General features: G+C 41.0%; 1 protein-coding gene across 1 annotated transcript in view; it reads left to right on the forward strand.

Annotated features, from left to right (window-relative positions):
• The window catches only part of TAFAZZIN (tafazzin, phospholipid-lysophospholipid transacylase), a 1,078,486-nt gene that overhangs the window by 251,060 nt on the left and 801,627 nt on the right, over positions 1–25,799 (forward strand). Inside the window, exon 5 of the mRNA XM_044080349.1 lies at positions 13,684–13,769. Within this exon, the coding sequence (XP_043936284.1) occupies positions 13,684–13,769 (86 nt within the window). The remainder of the gene's footprint in view (positions 1–13,683; positions 13,770–25,799) is intronic.

The raw sequence follows: 25,799 nt of genomic DNA on the forward strand, positions 1-25,799 counted from the left end.
CAACTTAGGGACAAGTGGTGCTCTTCTGATTTGTACCTTTAACAGCTTGAATCTGGAGCATTCATTTCCACCCTTGCCACGGCTTTGCCTATAGAAAAAATACATTTCAGTGTTAGTCTAGTAGTGAAAATGTGTTATAGAAATTATAAATTGCACTGTTTTAGTCTAGTAGGGAAAGTATGTATTAATTTTAAATATGGGGAGAATCCTAGTTCCGTAACATAGAAGAATGAAGCCCTACTGAGATCAAAATGACCTAAGGTTAATTAGGTGGCCATGGGAGGATAGGAATGAGAAGCTGATAATAGCATGCCCATCTAGAGGGGAGATAGCAGTCTGTCCCACTGTAGAGTTAACACCTACTTAAGAGAGAGGTTCTCAACATGCATAGGTTCATAGGTAGGTACTAGGCTATCTGCCCGAGGGCATTTATAAGCCTAGCCAGAGTGTGTCAGCTTTCGCCACCCCAGTGATTAATTAACTGATCCTCTGTCAAGCAGAGCCAATGAAGTGATCTCAGGGGTGTATTTTCTGTTACCCATCCAATCTTCAAGGTTTCTCTTGAAGAGTGTTAGTGAGGGGCTCTGCCTGATGTAATTTGGAATTTTGTTCCAAAGCATGGGGAGTCTCCGTGACAGGAATTTATCTCTCCAGCATGTTCTATTTATTGTTGTGGCGAGGTTTAGTTCACTAGAGCGCATGACTCGCAGTGACTTGGATTTCTGTAGGTGAAGCATGTCCATCACTTCTGAGTTGGACATGGCTTTGTAAGTCAGGCAGAGATCACCTCTGAGTAAGCGATATGTCACTGAGTACAGCCGGAGTTTTTTCAGTCGGGCTGCATAGGACATATGTTTGAGACCAGTAATCCTCTTGGTGAGGTACTTTTGCGGTCTTTCCAGTTGTTGAAAGTGTCTTGTGAGGTACATCCCAAGTGGGGCATTGTACTCTATGATGGGTCTAATGAGTGATGAGTAGAGGGGTACTATAACTTCTTTATTTCTAGATGTGAACCCTTTAATAATTAGATGGGCCACATAGAAGGATTTCCTAACTACTTTGGCAATATGATTGTCAAAGGAGAGATTACTATCTACCTGGGTCCCCAGATCTCTTATTAGCTCTTCTGTATTAAGGGGGCTGCCACCTAAGTGGTAATTTGTGGGTGTTTTGTTTTTCCCAAATGGGATGACTATGCATTTTTTGGCATTTAGCTTGAGGCCATGACTTTGACACCAGGTGTCCGTCTCAGTAAGGCCCTTTTGGAGGATGTCTGTGTCAGCCAGAGAGTCAATTATGGCTCCCAGTTTGCAGTCATCGGCGAACTTGGTTAGCCATAGTCCTCCTGTATTTGCCTGTACTTCTGAGAAGTATATGCCGAATAGTAGGGGTCCCAGGGCCGAGCCTTGTGAGACACCACTTGTGACTGGTTTAGAGTCGGACCTGGAGCCCACTATTCTTACCGTGTGAGTTCTATCTGTAAGCCAGTTAGCAACCCATCTCGTGACGTAGGGGTTTATGTTCAGGCTGGTGAGTTTTTCTGTAATACCCGAATGGGGAATGGTGTAGAAAGCCTTGGCGAGGTCACGGTAGGCTGTGTGAACCACCTTTTCCTCGTCTATGGCCTTGGTGACTGTCTCGAAGAAGTCAACTAGGTTTAGTTGGCATGATTTGCCCTTAAAGCCAAACTGGGTTGGGTCTAGTGTTTGGAGGTTCCCAGTGTCTTTGTTAATGAGTTCCATGATGATGCGCTCCATAGCCTTGCAGTGCGATAGTTACCAGGGTCAGTTGTGGCCCCTCCTTTATGGAGAGGAATAACCATTGCTGTGCGCCATTCTATGGGCACGTAGCCGGTGGATATGCTGAGGTTGAACAGTGTGTTTAGGTGGGGGGTTAGTTCGTTCTGTAGTTTGTGCAAGACGCAGCCTGGGATACCATCTGATCCCATTGACGCTGTGTTTTTGACTTTTGAAAGGATTGTTTTCACCCGTGCGTCTGTGATTTTTGGGACACTACACTTTTCCGGTATTGTTGTGAGCTCTTTTGGAGGTGAGAGGGGGGTGAAGTTTGCACTGAATTTATCTGCCAGGATGTTAGTAATATCAGTAAGTTCAGTATATTTTGTGCTATTTTGCACTAGTTCAGTGCATATTTGTGAGTTGCCACTTAGATTCTTAACATAGGTAAAAAAGGCTTTGTGGTTATCTTTTGAATCCTTGGCTATTTTTCTTTTGAAGTTAGACTTGGATAATTTCATGAGGGACCTCAGTTTCTTACCGATACTGATCAGGGATGTCTTTCCTTTTTGGGATTTGCTTTTTTTCTGAACTAGTTTCCTCCTTCTGTTGTATAGCCTGTTTATTGCAGGGGTCCACCAAACTGGTTTCCTTCTCTTAGAGGAGTGAGTCTTGGTTTTGCTAGGGATGGCATGATCCATGCATCCTTGTAGGTGCTCATAGAGTGCATTTGTAAAGGTTTCTGCATCTTGGGCAGTGTTATCCTTTAGCGTGGGGGCTGTGAAACATACCACATCTGTCTTAAGTAAGGTGAAGTTTGCTTTAGAAAAGTTTTTTACTGTAGTTACCTTAGTTGGAGGTGGTGGTGGGGTGTGGACATCCAGAGTGATTAGTTTATGGTCTGATCTAACTAGTGACAAGTTGACCTCCGGTGTGGAACACCTGTCGCCCATGTTGGTGATGATCAGGTCCAATATGTTTTCACCTCTGGTAGGGGAGTTTATCAGCTGATCCAGGGCATTTGAGTTGATGAATTCTAGGAAGTGCTGGGCCTGGTAATTTGTACTTGAGTAGTTTTCTCAGTGAATGATAGGGTAATTGAAATCTCCTAATATCAGGGTGTTTGGTAGGACCTTCATGTTTTCCAGTGTCTCCAGAAAGGTGGTGTGGTGGTCCTGGGTCATGGAGGGTGATCTATAGCAGGCCACAATTTGCATTGCAGATTTTCCCGATGTTAGTTGCACATGGATGATCTCAGAGGTATCATGCTGTGCCACTAACCTGGATGTGTAGTTATCCTTGATGAATATGGATACACCCCCCTCCTTTTGGGTTTCGGTTCATGTTTTGTGGCCGAAACATGTGGTATGAGTTGTAGCCCGGTAGTGCTGGGGTGCTGTCTGGAGCCTTGAACCAGTTTTCAGTTACTGCACAGATGTTGATGTTTTCCGTACCGAGGAGTGCTTTGAGCGCGTGCATTTTGAAATTTAAACTCCTGGCTTTGAGTAGCATAACCCTCAGTTTTTTGTTAATTGTGCTGTTTACGGAGGTGGGTTTGACTTTTGAGCCTTGCCTAAAAAAGGCACTATGGGGGCAGCAAGAGCCTTGGCCAGTATTCGAAAGCCTAGGGGTGACAGGTGCAAGCCGTCTCTTGCGAAGCAACGCGGCTTGCCGAGCATGTTGTCCCAGGCTGACAGACACTGGATTCCCCTTTGAATGACACCAGAAGCTTATCCAATTGTTGAAATTGATAATTTTTTCTTTATACTGAGGTATCATTCTTGGTGAGGGCAGGATGCTACTCAGGGCCAGGGTCATACCAGCCTGGGCTGTATGATCAGAGAGCTCTTCCATGTCTCTTTTCATGTAGTCCAGGGAGGTACATCTCAGGTCATTCACACCAACATGAACAATGACAGAGTCATATTTGTACTTGTTCTGGAGTGACCTGAGTGCTTGTGTTATGTGGCAGATTCTGGCTCCCGACAGGCAGCTAACAGTAACCTTCTGCTTGTCCAGCCTAGTGAGTGGGACGTCAGTGTGCCTGACTATAGATTCACCTATTACTAGTGTGCTAGCAGTTCAAGGGTTCAGGGCTATGCTCTTGGCACTGCCAAGTTATGCTTGTGCAGTAGCCTTCATAGGGATAAGGCATGTACAGTAATGTGCATACACACAGGAAAACGTATTGCATGTCTTCACTTCAGCTATTGAGAAACGGGTTATGGCCAGTTAGGGGAAAAACCCTGATGGCTACCTGGATGATAACTTCATGTGATCAGCTGTCACCTCAGGGTGGGGACAAATGGCAATTTGATTGCAGGAGGTGCAAAGCTGGCAGGCAACTTGGGATAAAAAGAACATGGGAAAAAAACACTCATCTCCAGAATATGTTTTGTTGAACACATTTGAAAAATTGTAACTAGGTTCACCACTTATCCTAAATTTGTGGAAGATATATATGACCCATGTTAAGGCTGTAACCATGTGGTAAAATTATTTGGAACTGAATCAGTTTTTTACTGCAACACTGTTCTCTTGTGTTTCGGATAGTCTTTCCTTTTTTTTTAATTCCTGCAAGCCATGTTCATTTTCTGACACACTCCAAGTATTGCCTTTTTCTCCCACTTATTTAAATGACTTTATCGCTAGTTTCGGTGACAACAAAATATGTATCATTTTGATGCTGTTGGATTTTGTTTTGTTAATGTCTGGGCCATTTATTAATTGTGTTACTTTCATTATTTATGTATATATATTCTTTTTTATTGCTAGCAACATACTTCTTACTTAAATGCAAATGTGCTGCCTAATGAACCATATTACTGTCCTGGTGAATGCAGGCAACCACAACCCCAGAAATGAATACCAGTGGAAGATGTTCATCGTGTTTCACTGTTGCAGTCATTACACTTGGGTTATCCTGCTGGCAGGCTACCAGCAGTCGGCCAGAATTCCAAAGTCTTGGTCCGGCGTCGGTTGCTGTCGCCTCTTCTCTGACGTCAGTGCGCCAGGGGTATAAAAGATGCAGCCAACGCCATTTTCTTCAGTCTTTCTTGCCGCGCAGTGCCCAAAGCAAAAGCAGTTCGCAAGTGCCGGTCGTCCGACTCCTGAGATTTTTGAAATTGAATTTCAGAACCGAAGTCTTCAATAAAGCTAAGTACCCCGTTGGGGAAACTTTTTCTTGCTCCAGACCGATGTCAGTAAAAGTTAACAATTGTATTTCTTGTGGGAAGCAAATACCTCATAAGGATTTACACTCTTACTGTATTCCTTGCCTAGGCCCTGACCACGACATTTCTAGTTGTCGGTTTTGCGCTAGGTTCAACCAATGCACTATTAAGCGTCGGTTTGATTTTGCATTCCATTATTTTGGCCGAAGGTTTAACTACATAATGCCGTCGGAGCAACCGACGACCGCACTTCATAAAAAATGCAAAGCCAAGGAAAAGGACAGGCATCCGAGGTCCAAAATCGACGACGAAGCCTCTTCTAGGCCATTCGCCGGTTCTCAGTGAGGTGTTTTCGCAGCCCCTGACACCCGCTACCTCAGAGCCACAGGCCGCCTCCGACTCCCACGTGGAGACAACTGGACCTCTGGAAACTCAAGGTATTGGGCCTACGGAAACTATTCCCTCAGATGGGTCCGGAGCCACTGAGCAGGCATCGGCTTCTGAGGGTGTTTTCAGACCTACACAGCTTACTGTCAAGTCAACTACAGCAACCAAGGCAAAGTCTAAAACACCATTAAAGACAAAGAAACAAGTACAGCATTCTCCTGGACAGTCATCCATGCCAAAGAAACAGATGCTGAAAATGGCCGAAGACCTAATTACTTTGATCAGGGGCTCCAATCCCCCCCCCCCCCGATAAAAGGCCTAGGCAGGACACAGACTATGAATCCTCTGACCAGGTTTCTATTTCCTCTGATTCCTCTTCAGACCAGGGATACTCTCTTCCTCACTACGAGGACTGATGCTGAAGAATCTATCCTTTCAGCCTCTCCTCCTGAGGATTACTCTTTTGGGGAAACTTTGCACACCATGAGGGAGCATTTCCATTGGGAGAGCCAGGATTATTCAGAATCAAAGAAAAGGCTCAGAGATTTTATTTTATTGCCTCAGCGCAGGCCCCTTGCTATACCCCCTGTGCTAGATATTGTTGATGATGTTTTTTCAGAATCTAGTTTGTCCCCTGATTCTTTATCCCCAGCACTAGTCAAGCCAGATAGGTACTACAGGGTCCCATACTCTCAAATGTCTTTATAAAAACCCTGCAGCTGACCCAGAAACAATTTCTCAGGATCCCAAAGGGGTAAAGGCTTCCACTGCAAAAAAACCCAGTCCCCTCTGACAGGGATTCTAGAGCACTGGATAGATGGGGGAAAAAAGTTTACACTTCTGCAACTTTAGCAATTAGGGCTTTGAACTGCCAGTTTCACATGCTTAAATACCAACAATATTTAGTGTCTTTGTTAAAACAGAAAATGCTTACAATCTCAGAATGTCATGACAATAAGGAAATGCAGGATTTATTGCATGCAGCTGAACAAGTGGGAAAGCATACTCTGCAATGTGGTTTTGATTCATTAGAGGCCTCTTGTAGAGCCGCAGTTACAGGATCTGTCATTTGAAGGCATGCTTGGTTAAAAGAACAAAGTTTACCTGATCATGTTAAAGCAAAATTATTGGATGCTCCTTTACAGCATGATACTTTGTTTGGTGTTAAGGCAGAAGAGGTATTAAAGAAAATGGAGGATAAAGCAAAATCAATGCAGACAGTAAAGGATTTCTTACAGGCACAGCCACCTAGATTTAGCAAAAATTGGCCTTCTAAAAATTGGTCCTTTCCAGTGTCAGACAGGCCACAAAGAGGCAGATACAGATGCCCAAGAGGCAGATCTCAGCCCCAAGGCTCTTTACAGACCTAGACAATGGGGTACTTCAACCCCCAAAGGAGGAGAAGACAAGTCACAACCTTATAGGAAACGGTCCCAATGACTTCCCTTTTCAAATGCCAAGCACTTACCTTTTGGCAGTACCCTTAGTGGGAAAGCTAGCACTTTTCTCACAAAAGTGGCACATAATCACCCAGGACAAATGGGTACTGAATATTGTTTCTCAGGGTTACAGGTTCCACTTTCACACCCCACCAAGGTCAAAAGGAAGGCCAGACCTGCCACAAAATCAATGGGCAGAGGCACAAAAACAAATTACAGCTGTCATGGAGATGAGAGCTATTCAAAAAGTACTACAGCAAGAACAAGGACAAGGATTTTACTCAAGACTTTTCTTGGTCCCCAGAAAGGACAAAGCCTGGAGACGCATACTGGACCTGTCTATCCTAAATACTGTCCTGGATGTTCCAAAATTCAAAATGTTGACACTACAGCAACTTTTACCCATGCTGGGCAAGAAGGCTTGGCTTGTTACTTTGGACTTCAAAGAGGCATACCTGCATGTCCCAGTCAGACAAAATTGCATAAGATACCTCAGATTCATAGCTGGCACAATGCATTACCAATTCTCTGCACTCCAATACTGAAAAGAACAGGAACTTCCCAAAGAAACTCGTGCACGAAAGGATGTAAATTCTTTTCTTTTATTCCACAATCCTATAGCAGTTAAGCGCTTTCAACTGGAACCCAGTCTTCTTCAGAACAGTCAACAAGCACCATAACTTCCTTTTTATACATAAACCAATACAATCATTTTAAAATTGCCAAAACATTTAAAGGTATAGTGCACATTCAGCAGCAATGACCATAAAAAATCAATATTTATAATCTTCCTAGATATTTGAATAAACCCATATCTAGTGTATACAATAATTATACTGTCAAACTATTAAACTATATAAAATATTTATAAAACATTTGTATATTTAAAATTATTTTTAAACATGTATGTAAACTATATATAGTATATAAAAACTAAAAACTCTATTTCATATTCATACTACTATCAATATTGGAAGACTTGAGACTTTTTAATAAATCAATAAGTATATTACCAATACTATAATAACTCAATGACTTATACTAAGAGAGGACCAAGAAAGGTTTAATACTGATGGACTCGTTTAGTCCTGGGGGTCTAGTAGCGTCTAATAAAATCTGCCATCTGCTTTCCAAGGCAGCCAGTTTCATCTTCCAGTTTCCCCCAAATGTTGAATAACTAATGGTATCTATGATAGCAAACTGAAAAGTGTGCTCTTTACCATATTCATGGATATGTTTGGACAATGCATTCTTCATGTCCTTCCTCTGAATCTGTAAAGGTGTTCATATATACGCTTTTGAAAACTCTTTCAGTCTTGCCTATGTAATACATAGGACAAGTACAACATGTAGCAATATATATCACCCTACTTGTGTTACAATTTCCAGTTCTAGTTCTAATACATGTAGAGTTGAAGTTTTAAGTCTAATGTATCTGGATTCATTAATAAACTTACACTGTTTACATCTGCATTTTGTTGTACCTTTGTACATATCCTTTGTGGCATTATCATAATTGGCTTTCTCTAATAATCTTTTTAAATTAATGCCTGTCTTATATACAAATTCAGGAGAATTTCCCACATTACGTTCCAAATTTGAACTAACAAGTATATTCCAATGTTGTCGTAATATGTCCTTAATAAAACACGTATGTAGAGTGTAAGTCAAAATACATGCTCGACTAGAATAACTGGATGGCAGCCCTTCATGTTTTTCATTAACTATATATTTACCTAATAAAGGGGTACTTCTTACCCCATTCATTACCCACATATTCAATTGTATCCAGGAGCATGTGGTCCGGATATCCACGATTACTAAATAATGTCCTAATGGTATCAAGTTCCGTTCTCATCACAGCTTCTGTCGAAGACATCCTCGCTGCGGATACACTGCCCCTTTACGATGTTTTTAAAAATGTGTGGAGGATGGTTACTTGTAAAATGTAGGTAATCATTGGAAAAAGTTGGTTTGCGGAAAATTCTAGAAGTGAATGTATGTTGGTCAAGACCAACCAAGACGTCCAAATAAGCAATGTCCACAGTACTAGTTTGATGAGTAAATTTTAAAAATGTAGAGGATAGATTGATGAAAGCCATAAATTCTTGTAATTCCTCTATAGAGGCCTTCCACAAAATAAAAATGTCATCCAAAAATCTGGCATAGAATGAGATGTGAGTATGAAAATGACTTTTAAATAACACTTCCTCTTCCCATTCCAGCATCACCATGTTGGCAAAGATGGAGGCACACGACGCACCCATAGCAACACCTTTTGTTTGCTTGAAATATTCCCCTTGAAACACAATATAATTGTGATCTAACACCAGTCCCATCATGTCACACAACAACACAACCTTGTCCCAACTAACCCCTGCATGTTTCCTGAGGCTGTTTGAGAAATGTTCGATTCCTAGTTCTCTGGGTATACTGGAGAAAAGATCGACCACATCAATGGTGACTAAGATGAGGTCTGGTCTCCAATATTCATGTTGTAATTTGCCCAAAAACTCCTAATCTTTCATGATGTGTGGGATATTTCCATAAATGTGTTTTAGTTGATGATCAATCCATTTCCCTATGTTATAAGTCTTGGAATGGGAGCCGGAGATGATGGGTCCAATTGAATATGTGGGTAATGAATGGGGTAAGAAGTACCCCCCTTTATTAGGTAAATATATAGTTAATGAAAAACATGAAGGGCTGCCATCCAGTTATTCTAGTCGAGCATGTATTTTGACTTACACTCTACATACGTGTTTTATTAAGGACATATTACGACAACATTGGAATATACTTGTTAGTTCGAATTTGGAACGTAATGTGGGAAATTCTCCTGAATTTGTATATAAGACAGGCATTAATTTAAAAAGATTATTAGAGAAAGCCAATTATGATAATGCCACAAAGGATATGTACAAAGGTACAACAAAATGCGGCAGATGTAAACAGTGTAAGTTTATTAATGAATCCAGATACATTAGACTTAAAAACTTCAACTCTACATGTATTAGAACTAGAACTGGAAATTGTAACACAAGTAGGGTGATATATATTGCTACATGTTGTACTTGTCCTATGTATTACATAGGCAAGACTGAAAGAGTTTTCAAAAAGCGTATATATGAACACCTTTACCGTATTCAGAGGAAGGACATGAAGAATGCATTGTCCAAACATATCCATGAATATGGTAAAGAGCACACTTTTCAGTTTGCTATCATAGATACCATTGGTTATTCAACATTTGGGGGAAACTGGAAGATGAAACTGGCTGCCTTGGAAAGCAGATGGCAGATTTTATTAGACGCTACTAGACCCCCAGGACTAAACGAGTCCATCAGTATTAAACCTTTCTTGGTCCTCTCTTAGTATAAGTCATTGAGTTATTATAGTATTGGTAATATACTTATTGATTTATTAAAAAGTCTCAAGTCTTCCAATATTGATAGTAGTATGAATATGAAATAGAGTTTTTAGTTTTTTATATACTATATATAGTTTACATACATGTTTAAAAATAATTTTAAATATACAAATGTTTTATAAATATTTTATATAGTTTAATAGTTTGACAGTATAATTATTGTATACACTAGATATGGGTTTATTCAAATATCTAGGAAGATTATAAATATTGATTTTTTATGGTCATTGCTGCTGAATGTGCACTATACCTTTAAATGTTTTGGCGCAATTTTTAAAATGATTGTATTGGTTTATGTATAAAAAGGAAGTTATGGTGCTTGTTGACTGTTCTGAAGAAGACTGGGTTCCAGTTGAAAGCGCTTAACTGCTATAGGATTGTGGAATAAAAGAAAAGAATTTACATCCTTTCGTGCACGAGTTTCTTTGGGAAGTTCCTGTTCTTTTCAGTATTGGAGTTGTTGAATTCTCTGCACTGCCCTTTGGCTTATCTACTGCGCCCAGGGTCTTCACAAAATGCCTGGCACCAGTGATTGCATTTTGCAGACAAAAAGGAATTCAAATATATCCCTACTTGGACGACTGCCTTATTCAAGCAGAGAGCAAGGACATTCTACTAAAGCATCTGGCGTTTGTAAAAAGATTACTAATTGGCCTAGGGTACACAGTAAACGAAAAGAAGTCAAAACTAGTGTCCTCTCAAGAGATAATATTCCTGGGTGCAAGCTTAAATACAACTGCCCAGATGGCTTATCTCACGCCAGACAAGCAAAGGCAACTGACTCATTACTTTCAAATGATGGCAACAAAAACCCAGCTACCTGCAAGAAAAATTCTGCAGGCTTTGGGGTTCATAGCATCCTGCTTCCTACTAATTCCATATGCAAGACTGCATATGAGGAAGTTACAATGGTATCTAAAAAGTGTTTGGACTCAACATTGCCACAGCCTGGATGCAATAATAACTCTTATTCCCTGCCTGCAACAGGAGTTTCCATGGTGGGCACTGGCATGTCACCACAACAAGGGACAGCCTTTCACTTTACCCACAGCCAGGCAGACACTAACAACAGATGCATCGGATTATGCCTGGAGGACACACATGGCAAGAAAATGTATTCAGGGCAAGTGGTCCGCAGACCAAATGCATCTTCACATCAATCAAAAAGAGATGCTAGCTGTACAGAATGCCCTGACAGCTTTCAAGGACCTACTGCATCCAGGCCAACTATTACTGAAGATGGACAACACCACAGTTATGTGGTACATAAACAAGCAAGGGGGCACGCATTCATATCCCCTCTACAGGCAAGCCATGACTTGTGGAACACAGCACTGACCTATCAAGTTCATCTGCAAGCACATTTCCTACCAGGTAAGAAAAATGCTCTGGCAGACTATCTAAGCAGAAACCTCATGGATCCTCACGAGTGGAAACTAAATCCACAGGTCTTCAGCATGATAACAAAGAAATGGGGATGCCCGGACATAGATCTTTTCGCCTCCCCTCTCAACTGCCATCTACAGAAATTCTGCACAAGGACTTACCACTCACAAGCATGGAAAGTGGATGCTATCTCATTCAGCTGGAAAACCCTAAATGTTTATGCCTTTCCAGCACTGCCTCTCCTTCCCACGGTGCCCCTAAAAGTCAGACAAGAGAGGCCAAAAATGATCCTGATTGCCCCAGACTGGACACGCCAGCACTGGTACCCAATCTTAAAGAACTTGGCTCAAGGCCCAGCCTGGACTTTATCTCAAATTCCTCATCTTCTGACTCAACAAAACAATCAAATCCTGCACAGCCAACTCAGAACCATCTTTCTGCATGGCAGATAATATAGCCACTCAGGCCACATCTCTCTCTAAAGCTGTTATGGATGTCATTTTGGAAGCCAGGAGGCCCAGCACCAGGAAATCTTATGCAGACAAATGGAAGAGATTCTGCGCCTGGAACCAGGCGCAAGGCTTTGACCCACTTGTTCCAAATATCCCTCAGATTTTACAATACCTAACTGAGATGCTGGACAAAGGCCTATCCTTTTCATCAATTAAGATCCATGCCTCTGCCATTTCAGCTCAATACAACACGGAATCTCCTATTTTCTCTCATCCATTACTAAGGCAGTACCTCAGAGGGGCTAAAAACATAAGACCCCCCCCCCCGGAGAGCACCGATACCTACTTGGGACCTCAACTTTATCTTGGAAAAGCTCACTTTACCTCCTTTTGAGCCAGCCAATCCAGCCGATTTAATATTTTTATTATGGAAAACTGCTCTGTTCCTAGCAATAACTTCAGCAAGAAGAGTCTCAGAGTTACAGGCATTAATGGCAGTGGAACCTTTTATCATTTTTCATCTAGACAGGGTTTCTCTAAGGACAAACCAAACATTTATGCCAAAGGTAATATCCAGTGTGGCTCTTAACCAAACCATTCATTTGCCAACATTTTATCCAAATCCCCTCTTTGGACATACACAGGCAGTTGTGCTTCTACTTGGACAAAACAAAAACTTTCAGAAAAACTGAGCAACTGTTTGTAGCATATGCTGCAGGATCACAAGGAAAGGCCATCTCAAAGCAGACTATTTCAAAGTGGATAGGACACTGTATTTGTTTCTGCTGCGCACAGCTTGGAAGTCAGTGCCTAACAACATTAGGCCACATTCTACCAGGGCAGCAGCCACTTCAGCAGCTTTTCTCAGAGGAGTACCAACCGAGGATATTTTGGAAGCTGCAACTTGGAGTTCAGTGCACACCTTTACCAAGCATCATCACTTGCCTCTTTACTCTAAATCCAGAGCAGGCTTCACCACTGCAGTTCTGCAGTGCCTCATAGCCACTCCTAATCCTATTTAGGTCCAGCCATCCTACCTCAGCTTTGGGATTCAATCCAAGTGTAATGACTGCAACAGTGAAACACGATGAACATAGTACAGTTGTGTACCTACCATAAATGTAGATGTTCGAGTGTATTCACTGTTGCAGTCCAGGTTACCCACCCTCCATTCCCCCTTTCTTTGCTGGGACTTATCTGTACCTTTCTATCCTATACAACCTATGTGGTGTATTTGCTTGTAGATGAAGGTATTGTTTTTGTATGTTTTTATTAGCAATATGTATTACCTACCTAGTTGGGGGCACCTGACATCTGGGGCAAGAAAAACTGAAGAAAATGGCGTCGGCTGCATCTTGTGTACCCCTGGCGCACTGACGTCAGGGAAGAGGCGACCGCAACCGATGCCGGACCAAGACTTTGGAATTCTGACCAACTGCGGGTAGCCTGCCAGCAGGATAACCCAAGTGTAATGACTGCAGCAGTGAATACACTCGAACATCTACATTTATGGTAGGTACACAACTGTACTTTCTACCTGATGAGCACCTGTTTTTTTGTTTTTTTTTCTCCTTAGAAAGGCAGATTGCTGTTTAGGTTTATATAAATTTGGCACATGGTTTGTTAGCATGTTACAGCTTGGAACGATTTAATTATGTATTTTCTGTAATCTTTCTCCAGGACTCCTACAGCAGCAGACATTTGTTTCATGAAGGAACTCCATTCCCTTTTTTTTAGTCTGGGAAAATGTGTACCTGTCTGTAGAGGTGAGTGAGGGCTTTCTGACACTGACATACTGAAATGTGTTGGATTTAAAATTATTGGTAGTGCTTTATTGGATTATATGAGGCAAATAGCAGTGAACATTACCTAAAAAAAATGTCACGAATGTTGACTTGCACTGGAGGAGGACTGTGACAGTAACATGAGATACAAAAAGTGAAAGAGGGAAGAAGAAATGGGAGGCATGGAAGTGAAAACAGTGTTTAGCAACTGTATTCCAGAAGATGTCTGACGGTGTGGGAGGGATTCAGTTATTAGGATGAAAGAGAATGTTTTAGGGTGCTCTAGTGTTGTAGATGGATAAAGTCCTGACTGTGGCCTAGAATGTCCCAAGTTCATTTAGTGTCTCAAACACATTTAGTGCCTCAAACACTTGATAAAGCTGGCAGGGTTTACCACTTTGTTGTGAAAGTTGGGTTGACCATTCTGCTTCTGTCTTCTTAGTGGAAGGGCTAAGATTCATAAACATGTCTTCTGCTTGGAACATTTAGCTCATCAAGGGATAGCTAATGGTGTTTGCCTTCATAGCGGCTGTGCAGGCACATGTACTCATGTTGTTGTGAGCCTCTGTGGTGACACAGATTACTCGTTCCCCCTCCCAGGGCAGGTGGCATTAGGTAAAAATAATGTCATAATTGTTGCTATGCCATGGAGAGTGCAAACAATCCCAATGTCTGCCTCTATGATGGTCCCTTTGGATGGCTGTTGCTGTAGTGGACCTTGACATTTCCCCCCTACTAGGGAATGAATGGGCTTGAGTCAGGTAGGAGGTAGGTTAAATTTTCACCAGTCTGTGGGGGATGCACAACAAATGAATGTCTGTGTATATTTACAAAAGAAGATGTGACATTTATGATGTTAAAAATGGTTATGTTCTAAACTTCAAATCAGTGCTTTTAAAATTATAAAAACTGAGACTGTATATATTGTAAGCTTATAATTTTGTTTGCTTTCTGTAGCTTTTACCAATATTTTCAGCCTACACATCTTGTAATAAGAGAATAAAGGAATAAAATTAAAATATTCTGCTGGAAAGGAAATTTAATAGAGTGACTACAGAATTACCATGTGAGATGGTGAAAGTGCTTTATGTCTTAAGTCAGTAATAATAATCTCCAAATGTTTGCCGCAGTAACATTAGCTCAAAAAGTTAACATCTTTCAATAGTCTGGAGCCATACTTCAGTACACACAATTTGTGGTATGTGTCTGTCTTGAAAGGTGAGTTTCAGTACTTCGTTGAATTTCCTCACAGTATAGACTTGTAATGTGACATGGATATGTGGGAATCCCTTAGATTCATGCTGAAAACTTGAAAGATTGAGAACTGTCAGTGCTATGAGCAGGTTTTTATCAGGTTTTACTGGATGTCAAAATTTTGGCAATCATTAATGACTTTGTAATAAATTTCCTGAGTACTCATCTTAGAAGCTCATTTCACAGATGTGGCACTGTTTGTACAGTTCTTTTTTTATGGATGATTACCCAGTAGCTTTGCAGAGTCACCGGCCAGGACTGATTTATTTATTGACTTAACCACAGTTCATGACAAAATTGTATGTTGAAAACCTGGAACTAACATGTTGAGGCATCACCAAGTCATGGTGGTTTATTTAAAATCCTGTAGAAAATATAGATTGAATGTGCTCCCATAATGTCATAGCTACTGAGCAGGAAGAATGTTTCTTTTGTCCAAGGAAGAAGTAGATCCTGTAGCTATAGCTATAGACAGCAGGTATTACTTATTAGATATTTTACAATGCTTATCATTCCCACTTCTGCGGTAGCATATGATCTGTATCCTACCGAGGATAAAGTAGCCAGCCTTCACAGAGCTTAGAAGCCCTCCCACAGTACCTCACTTTAGTTGCTTGTATAGGTTAACTCTGTCTTTAGGAAGGAGCTACAAAAGCAGCCATAGTGATTAAAATCCTTCAGCTCTTTCTTGCCACCTCATGCAGTCATTTCTGAAAGGATCAGGAGCAACAGTTGGCCTGTCAGCTTCTTCACAGACAAGATAAGTCCCTTCTGTGGATTCTTTCACACTATTGTTAGAATTTTTTGAGAAATTGTAGTTTGACTTTTAAGGATACTGGCATTTCAAGAAAACGTCTGTAGATGTTCCTTGAATACTTCTGCTCATTTCTGTGCTTACTTTCAAAGTACCTAGTGTAGATCAGAGTGTGTGATACACCTGTAAGAAGCATTCCAGTCAGTGGGCACGTGCATGTAAGTACTGAGCACGTGCAAGTAAGAGTAACAATTTGAGTTAGCCACCAGAGTGAAAGCATCCATGCATGTAGTAGTCAGTTGATTAGATGGTTCGTTTAAGTTTAATGTTCCTGCCATCTAACCTGATGTGTTTGTATGCAATAAACTACTTAAACGAAGACTCAAGTTTCATCGTTGTCTTAGTATGTACAAGATGAGTGACATGCTGTCAGAATGGGATCCAGAGTCACAGCCATGAGGCAGCCGATTAGAAATGTAAGAATATACAGAAGTGGATCATCCCACCTGCTCATATGACTCGCAAACAGGTCAGAAACAAATTCCAGATACTAAAACTCACTTAAATTATTTATTTCACTACGAATATAAAATAAAGTATTCAGAACACTCAGAACAAATTCCTAATTAAACAAAATGTCCTAAACTGTGTCATACTGAGAAAAATATTCAAATTAATTACGAAAATGTTTGAAATAATATCTGAATTTCATAAAATGTAGTAAAAAAGGGAGTGGTCTTATTTTTTTGCTTTAATTAAAGCTGTTTGAAATATCCGGAATGTGCAAAGTGTTGGCAAGTGTGTGCAGTATTTCAGTGCAGTTATTTCGTAAATTATATTCATTTCAAAGAATATTTCACAAAGTACAGTCTTTCGAAGAGATTATTATGCATTTGAATATTATTGCCCCATGCCACTCTCCAACATAACTTCCCACTCTAACTACTCTCATCTCCATCCCCTGCTACACCTACTTCTCATACCATTACTTTGTCTACTACTGCACTCCATTAAACTAATACTGGACAACCTTCTGTTGAACCTTGGCTAACCTTGTTAGATTTTTATATATCAGTATATGTATCTGATTTTGTACATACAAAATTTCCAGTGATTTTCTATTATTTGTATTTCTTTGCTTGATTGTATTATACCTCATATGTGTTATGCTGTATTCTCAGCCTGATTTAGATGATTATACTTGCCTTGTGTGTGCTTGTAATTGTTCACTGGAGCTTTTCTCCCCAGACCTCCACTGAAAACAGGCTGCTCATGTTACAGTGGACTTCCCTGGTCATCAAACTGAAAATAAATAGAGAAATAAATTACAAGTACTTGGTGTGTGTGCATGTTCGTACATAATTACAAGGGCCAAGATTGCATTGTGTTTTACTATAATTTGTGGACATGGCAGAAGGATTTCACAGACCTGCACCACTTGTGTTTGATAACAGTATTGCAGAAAATTGGAGAGTGTTTGAGCAGGAATACAATCTTTTCATACAGGCTGCTTTATCTGACAAAGATGCACCCTCAAAAGCATTTATTCTGCTTAATTTAGCTGGGTCAAAAACCATTGAAAGAGAGCATTCATTTGTGTATGCACCTCCTGTGTTTGCAGGGGAGGGGGAGAACTGCCATATTGTGGTACAGGCTTAAATGCGGGAAGACCCTGAATGCTTAAAACATAAATTTAGAGAAATGTGCAAGCCCCCAATGAATGTTACAATGAAAAGACACATTTTTTACAAAGAGATCAGAAGCTTGGTGAAACTTTTGCAGCATGTATAACTAACTTAAGAAATAAGGCTAAAACGTGCAGATTTGGTGATTTGAGAAATGAGTTGATAAAAGACAGGCTTGTGTGTGGTATGTATTAATGACACAGTGAGAAAGATTTTGCTTTGAGACAGTGATTTAACGTTAAACAAGGCCATTGAGATTTGTCAGATATACGAGCTTTTACAGAAAGGCACACAAGTATTCTCACAAATGAAAATAGATGTGGAAGGCGCCGTGATAAAGCCAATGTAGACAGTATGCAGCACAAGGTTAAAATATTCAAGCCAAAGGGTTTGGCAGCTTCAGCAAAACCCAGAGCTACTTCAGTAAGGGCTAGAGTTCACACAGCAAAGCACAGGGGACTCGGCAAAACCAGTACCAAACCTCATAGCCAACTTTCTTAATTGTGGTGGAAATCACGAACCCAAATGAGAAAATTGCTTAGCTTTGGATCAGCAGTGCTATTCTTGCACTAAGTGGAATATTTTTAAAAGGCTTTGTAAATCAAGTAAGGCACAGTCTTTAATTAAAAGAAAGCATTCAAAGAGGCAAGTTGATCAGTTAGAAAGCTGCAACCCTACTTTTTATGTTGATGGTGTGCCTGTGCTTGGTGAAACAGTTACTGCAGTCGATTTATGGGCAAAGAATGAAATCTTTTGTACTGTTCAGACTAATGGTAGTCCTGTAGAGGTCAAAGTAGGTACTGGCTCAAAGTGCAATGTTATATAAGCAGTAATGTTTGCTAAATTAAAAGTTGCAGAACAACTTGATTTGATAAAGTGTGCAAAGCTTGTTGCTTATGGTGGTGAAGAGATTCAGACCAAAGGCTCAGTAGTGCTTTCATGTTAGTCTCCTGGGAACAACTATGATTTTTAATTTTATTGTAGTCAAGAGACACGTGCAGTCATTATTAGGCCTCCAAGAAAGTTTGAAAATGGGACTGCTTTAATTTAGCAAAGAGGTTCACCATGTAAGCTTGCATAACAACAGCTCAAATTTCGCCCAAACTGTTTTTTTCTGAGTGTGCTGATATTTTCACAGACAAACTAGGCAAACTTCCAGTTGTGTACTCCATGAAATTAGACCCAGAGGTCAGCCCAGTTGTCAGACCAGCATGGAAAGTTCCAGTAGCTGTGCAGAACAGAGTCAAGGCCGAGCTAGACAAAATGGTGCAGCTAGGTATAATTTGTCCAGTAGAAGAACCAACTGAATAGGTATTTTCCATTGTAGTAGCTCATAAGAAAAGCTCAGATGATATCAAAATATGTATTGATCCCAGAGATTTGAACAAAGGATTAAAAAGGCTTCATCATCCTATGTGCACAGTTGGAGGTTGCTGCCCTCATGCCAAATGCCACTGTTTTTCTTTTCTGTCTTAGATGCAAAGAGGTAATTTTGGCAAATTTTTCTTGATTGAAAATCTTCATTGCTAACCACATTTGGTATGCCATTCTGGGTGTACAGATTTCTGAGATTTGGAATAAATTCTGCCAGTGAAGTCTTTCAACATGTGATGGAACAAATGTTTTCTGGCTATCATCTTCTATAACAGCACATGGATATTCTTGTAGGAGGCAGTGGTGAAGACGAACATGATAGAAACCTTAAGAAAGCTCTAGAAAGAACACATCAATTAAATCTTAAGCTGAATCCTCAGAAGTGTAAATTCAGACTACGAGAAGTTACTTATGTTGGTCATTTGTTTAGCATTTCAGGCTTATGACCAGATCCTTCCAACAAACAGCAATTCTTGAGATCCAAGCTCCAGAACATGTTCAAGCCTTACATAGTTTTCTTGGCATGCTCAACTATTTAGGCAAGTTTATTCCAGATTTAAGCCAACTTTCAGCATTGCTAAGATACCTGACATGCAAAGATGTAATCTGGCCATGGTCAGAGCAACACCAAAGAGTATTTGATGTCCTGAAACAGAAAATTGCTAGTCTACTAACTCTGTGCTACTATGATGTTCTCAACCCAGTTACTCTTTCCTGTGATGCTTCCAAGGTTAGTCTAGGTGCAGTCATTCTTCAAGAGGGTAGACCAGTAGATTATGCATCGAGAACCCTTATCCAAACCAAGATGCAGTACCTCCAAATTGAAAAAGAGCTCTTGGCAACTGTGTTTGCATGTTCAAAGTTCCATGATTATATTTATGATGGACCTATCCAGATCAAAACTGATAACCAACCTCGAGTTACTATTTTGAGAGAGCCTATGCCTACAGCTCCTGCAAGATTGCAACACTTGATGCTCAAATTGCAAAACTATAATTTCAATCTTGTTTACACAAAAGGTAAACTTCTTTGTCTTGCTGATACCTTATCCTGATCACCCAGAAAAAACACATGGCAATGAAACTGATTTTGAAGTCATGGAAGAGAGAAATTTTTCTTCCACACATCTTGATGAGCTCAGAACTCACACAGCTTCAGATCCAGTTCTCCAGAAGCTCAACCTCTATCAGTTGTGGATGGCCTTCAAATCAGTTTTGTTTACTAGTAGAACTCCAGCAGTATTTTCCTTAGAGATGAGATTTTTATTAGACAGTGGTATCATCATGAAAGGTCCAAAAGTGACTGTTCCAAAATCCTTACAACAAGAGTACATTAAGATCTTATATTGTGGCCACTCAGGAACTGATTCTACCAAAAGAGGGGCTGGAGGACTAGTATTTTGGCCTGCTATGTCAAATGATATTGAGAAAGAACTTTCATCTTGTTCAGTATGTAATAGTACAAAGCTACATCAACAAAAAGAACCGCTTCAGTTAAGCTAGATTCCTCAACTGTCTTGGTCAACAGTAACCACTGATCTCTTCGAGTGGAATGGTCAACATTACTTGGTGTTAGTAGACTCTCTTTCAGATAGGTTAGGAAGCATGTCAATCTCGAGCCAAATGCCCAATACTGTCATTACCAAGTTAGAGACACTTTTCTGTCCATGATAGTCCGCACAGAGTTATTTCTGACAGTGATGCACATTTTACAAGTCAGCAGTTCAGACAATTTGCAGAAATGTGGGACTTATAGTCCTGAGTACCCGCAGTCAAACAGCTTGGCTGAACATACAGTTCAAAATGCAAAACAACTGTTAGAGAAATCCAAACGTGACAATGCTGCTGTTTTCCTAAACTTGCTCAATTTCAGAAACATTCCTCGTGATAATCATCATGGTTCACCTGCCCAGAGATTTATGTCGAGAGAAACCAGAACCAGATTACCAATCAGCAGTAATTTATTGGTTGCTAAAAACAACAAAGCAGTGAAAGCTCAACTGTTGAAAAAGCGTTGTCCCAGAAGTCCTACTTTGATAAGACCAGCAGACTGCTCCATTCATTACAAAAAGGGGAGATAGTGAGGATGCAGATGTCAAAAGGTTTTGACCACATCGGATTTGTGAAAAGTTTGTGTCAAGAGCCGAGATCGTACGTCCCGGAATCACAAGGAATAGAATTCAGGAGAAATCAGAAACGTTTATTACCAGTATCCAAACCAGTGTTACAGCATCTTGCAAGAAAGACTGTAATTCTCAGAGTGACTTGTCCAGTTTTCCTGTCCTAGAGGACATTCCATCAGCAATCCCTGTTCCTGAGAAAATCCTCAAGAGTCCTCAAGCAGATCATTTCCCAGTGACTGTCCCTGTTGCTAAACCCAGTTCTATTACATTACGAGGTCAAGTCACATTTCCAGACCTAGTTCCGGATACATAGCAACCTGAACATGACTGTATTGTTTATTATTGCCCATATAATTGCATGCCTATTGAAATGTCATTGCTAATATGAGACAGCTCAGTAAAGCGGGAGAATGTTGATTGCTGTGTATGATATACCTTTAAGAAGCAATCCAGTCAGTGGGCACATACGTATAAGTACTGAGCATGTGCATGCAAGAGTGCCATTTTGAGTAAGCAGCCAGAGTGAAAGCATGTATGTATGTAATGGTCAGTTTGTTAGTTTATTTGTTAAAGTTTGATGTTCCTGACATCCATCCTGATGTGTTTGTAAGCAATAAACTACTTAAACGAACACCCAAGCCTCATTGTCTTCTCAGTATGTACAAGACGAGTGACACCTAGTACTATTTGTTGTCTCTGAATGTTTACTTGGAACTTTTAATGTCCTAGACACTTTTATTGAATCAGAGTAGTTATTTTGGGTTTTAAAAAAATTAGACTTTACTGTGCTGTTGCAGTTTGTATCATGTTTAAAGCATGTTTCATGTTAGGATATCTGTTATTTTTTAAAAAGTATTTCACTGTGTTTTGGGATACTTCTTATATGTAGTGCTTGTGCATACTGTGATTTTAAATTAGATTGGGGCTTTCTGAGAAGGGTTGTGTACTGTTTGTGTGAACTTAGAGTTAACTTGCATTCGGACTGACCTTTTACTGCATAACTTACTGGCAATAAGGCTTCTTCATACGTTCATAGAAAGTTACTAGGCTAACAGCCCTGGAGCAGTTACAAGTCTAGCCATGTTTATCCTGAGTTTCCCCAGTTGGTGGTTAGGTGAGTGGAGTTTGCAGAGGTGGGGGTCTATGGTAGTTGATAACGAATTCCTCTGTCCAGGAGGGACATAGGTGCCATTCCAGGAGTGAATTTGTGATCCCCTGTCCTTTGAGCTAGGTTGGGTTTGAAGAGGGTCAGTGAGGGGCTCTGTTTCACGTGAACTGGAAGGTTTTTCCAGAGAAATAGCAGTCTCTGGGAGATGCATCTATTTATCCAGCATGACCTTTTCACGTCAGAGGCTAGGTTAAAATCCCTGGAGCAGTTGACCCTCATGCAGTTTGATTTACGAATGTGAAGTATTTCCATCGGTGCCGGGTCAGAGACTGCCGTGTAAGCCAGGCAAAGGTCACCCCTTAGCAACCTATAGGAAACAGAGTACAGTGACAGGGCTTTCAGTCTTTCCACATAAGTCTTGTTTTGTGCACCCTATAATTTCTTGGTGAGAAACCTCTGTGGTCTCTCCAGTTGTTGCAGGTGTCTAGTGAGGTACATGCAAGAAGGGAGCATTGTACTGAATTGTTGGTCTAATGAGAGCTGATCATAATGGAATTATAGCATCTTTAGAGCTAAATGTGTGATGCCTTTACTTATAAGATGTAGGTGTGATGTCTTTACTTATAACAACATTTTCATTTTTTCCGTAGGTTCATGGTTTCATAAGTTCATAGCTAATTATTAGGATAGATTTTTTAAGGCTAGCAAATTTCCATCCCAAAAGTGAGAATTAAACTCTGTACCTTGTGTCTGTAAGTCAAATACTTATACTAACCCCAAGTCGTGGAATCTCATACCAGACTTGCTGTTCCTTGCCCCAGTGCACCTAAAAAGAAAAAGCAGTTTAAGAATAAGCCCTTGCCTGTAGCATGTGCTCAGTATTTACCTCAGCCATTGACGAGTGACTGCAGTGGCCACTAACAGTTTCTTGGTACCTCAAATCCTTTTGGTATAGTAGTGCCAGCCACATCCTCTTTGACTGTTTCTTTGTCTAGTGCAGGTTTGGGAGAACCAGCCTGGTTGGGTTTAGGAAATACCTTAAGAGGGAATTATCAGGGTTGACAGGGAATGAGATCTCTTGCTGGGAATGATATGCCCTCTCATAGTCAGTCTTCTCCAGGGATGTCCCTTGAAAGAAGAAACAGAAAGTAAAGTACATTAAAAATTAGCAGACTGTTTCCATTTCTAGGAATAAGGTTATTAGCTTGGCTAAGCTAAATCCTTACTTCAGTCAGTCAAGGCAAACAGTGTACCTAGTCCTGGGGGACATGTACCTTTTGGTACTGTACAGGAGGATCCATCTTCCCATAATTTGAATAATGACTGGGAACCTTCCTTTCATGGGTCAGAGTCTGAAGAATCCAATTCAAGGGGGCAGTTAGACCGAAAAGTACCCTATTGAAGCCTTTCTTTTTCAAAGTGTTTGTATAGCCTTAAGGATGTTTTTGGTTGGGAACAGGTTGGTCCTCCACCCCCACCCCAACTTGGCAGATATTCTGATTTACTGGAACAGGAAGTCCACATTTCTATACTTGTCCCTCCTGTGTTGCCAGCCTTGAATGATGCTGTGATCACTGTTTTTAATTCTCCTGAAACTTTCCCAGCTGTGCTTAAGAAGGCAGATAAACTGTACAGTGTTTCTCAAGATAATAAAATGTCATATTTTTTCCTATTTCTGGGACAGTCCAACTGCAATCTCCTAGACAGCTAGCAATGCCCTGTCTTTTTCCAGTCCTCTGCCTTTGATAGGATAGAATTGGTAAGAGATTTTTTTTCTTCTTCTACACTAGCTGTCAGGTTTCTTAATCATCGGGCATGTGTGATTATTTTTATTCTGCAATGTGACAAGTGCAAATGCTGTTTTCTAGAGCTGCTGTTTTTGCTGCAGTGTTCAGATGATTTGTTTAGATAGGAAATCAGAAGTTTTCAGATGATCTTAAACAGGAGATTCATAGCTCTCTTATAGGTAAAGAGCTATTTTGACCTTCTGCTACTGAAGCCCTCAAATAATGGGATGAAAGTGGGAAACTTAAGCAGGGAGTCTCTAGGATGTTCCAGTTACTCAGATTTTTTTTAACCCAGAAATACTTTTCTTTCCAAAGGTCACATCGCCTGATCTCTTTCTTCCTCATAAAAAACAAAAAAAAAAAATGGATGGCAGCAAAGAAACTTTAACAGCAGCACTTCCATGAAGGAGGGAATCTTTTCAAGGAATCATCCCCCAGACAATCTCATTACTCCTCCTCTTTCCGTATTTCTCCAAGATGTCCTTCAAGGATGCATTTGCAGTCATAACAAATGGGTTGTCCTGTCGTCAGGCAGCCCTTCGGTCGGCCGGATACCAAAGTCTGGGTCTGGCCTCGGCTGGTGTCGCACTTCACCCGACATCATCTCTGCTGGTCTTCGGGTATAAAGGCATCAGCCGACGCCATTTTCCTCAGTCTTTCTTGCCGCGTGGCGCCCGAAGCAGAAGCTGTTTGCAAGTGCCGGTCGGTCAGATCCAGAGATTACTACTACCGAATACTACTTCGAAGACTTCTAAAAAGCTAAGTACCCGTTGGGGACTCTTTCTTGCCTCAGCCGATGTCAGAAAAAGTAAATAACTGTTTAACTTGTGGGAAACAAATACCTCATAAAGATTTCCACTCTTACTGCTTACCTTGTTTAGGCCCAGACCACGACGTAGCAGCCTGTTTAGCCTGTGCTTCCTTCAACCGACGAACGCTTAGGCGTCGGTCGGAGTTTGCTGAACAGTTTTTCGGCTCAGATTTTGCGTACATTATGCCGTCGGATCCTCCGACTTCTCAAATTGTTAAAAAACGCAAAGAAAAAGACCGACACTCACGGTCCGCGGTTTTGGCCGAAACCACGAGTGTCTCGGTTTCGGCCGAAACCGAGCAAACGGGTCAATCTTCAGCCGAATCCATGACTACTACCGAGGCCCCTGCTACCCTAGTTGAATCGGCCTCTGAAGTTTTGCCTACTAATGTGGTTCCTTTAGAATTATCGGACACCATCCCTTTGGATGTCTCTACCCCAGCACGTGGTGCTGCTAGGCCTCCTGCAGCCATGTCTATTAAGGCCTTTGCCAGGGCTAAAGCAGCCAAAACTGCTAAATCAGTGCCTGTTAAGCCCCCCTCACACAGGCCCAGTTCCAGTTCTCAAATGCTTACTCTGGCAGAGGATCTCATCTCTTTAATAAGGGGATCCCGATCTCACCCAGACAGGGCCTCTCAGCCTCCTGAAAAGAGACCTAGAGCAGAGCCCCCAGAGCCAGTGTCCTCAGATGATTCTTCTGATGATTCAGACATTACAGACCATCCAGAGGCTCCTTTTTCTACTTATGAAGATTCCGATGCTGAAGAATCTATTCCATCTGCCTCTCCACCAGAGGAATTTTCCTTTGGAGAAACCTTACATGCCATGAGAGAGCAATTCCAATGGCAGGGACAAGATTTCTCAGATTCAAGAAAAAGGCTTAGGACCTTTCTACACTTACCGCAACATAGGCCCTTAGCTATACCTCCAGTTCTTTCTGTTGTGGATGATGCATTTAATGATGTTTGCACTGCTCCTGATACTTTACCTCCAGCCCCTGCCAAACCCGATAGGTTTTACAGGGTACCGGACACTCATCACCACCTATACAAGGCCCCACTTGCAGATCCTGAGACTATCTCCCAGGGGCCTAAGGCAGTAGCTTCGACCTCAGCAA

Source organism: Protopterus annectens, chromosome 8.part0 (genome assembly GCF_019279795.1).
Source record: "Protopterus annectens isolate FY-2018-M chromosome 8.part0, PAN1.0, whole genome shotgun sequence".
Lineage (NCBI taxonomy): Eukaryota > Metazoa > Chordata > Ceratodontiformes > Protopteridae > Protopterus > Protopterus annectens.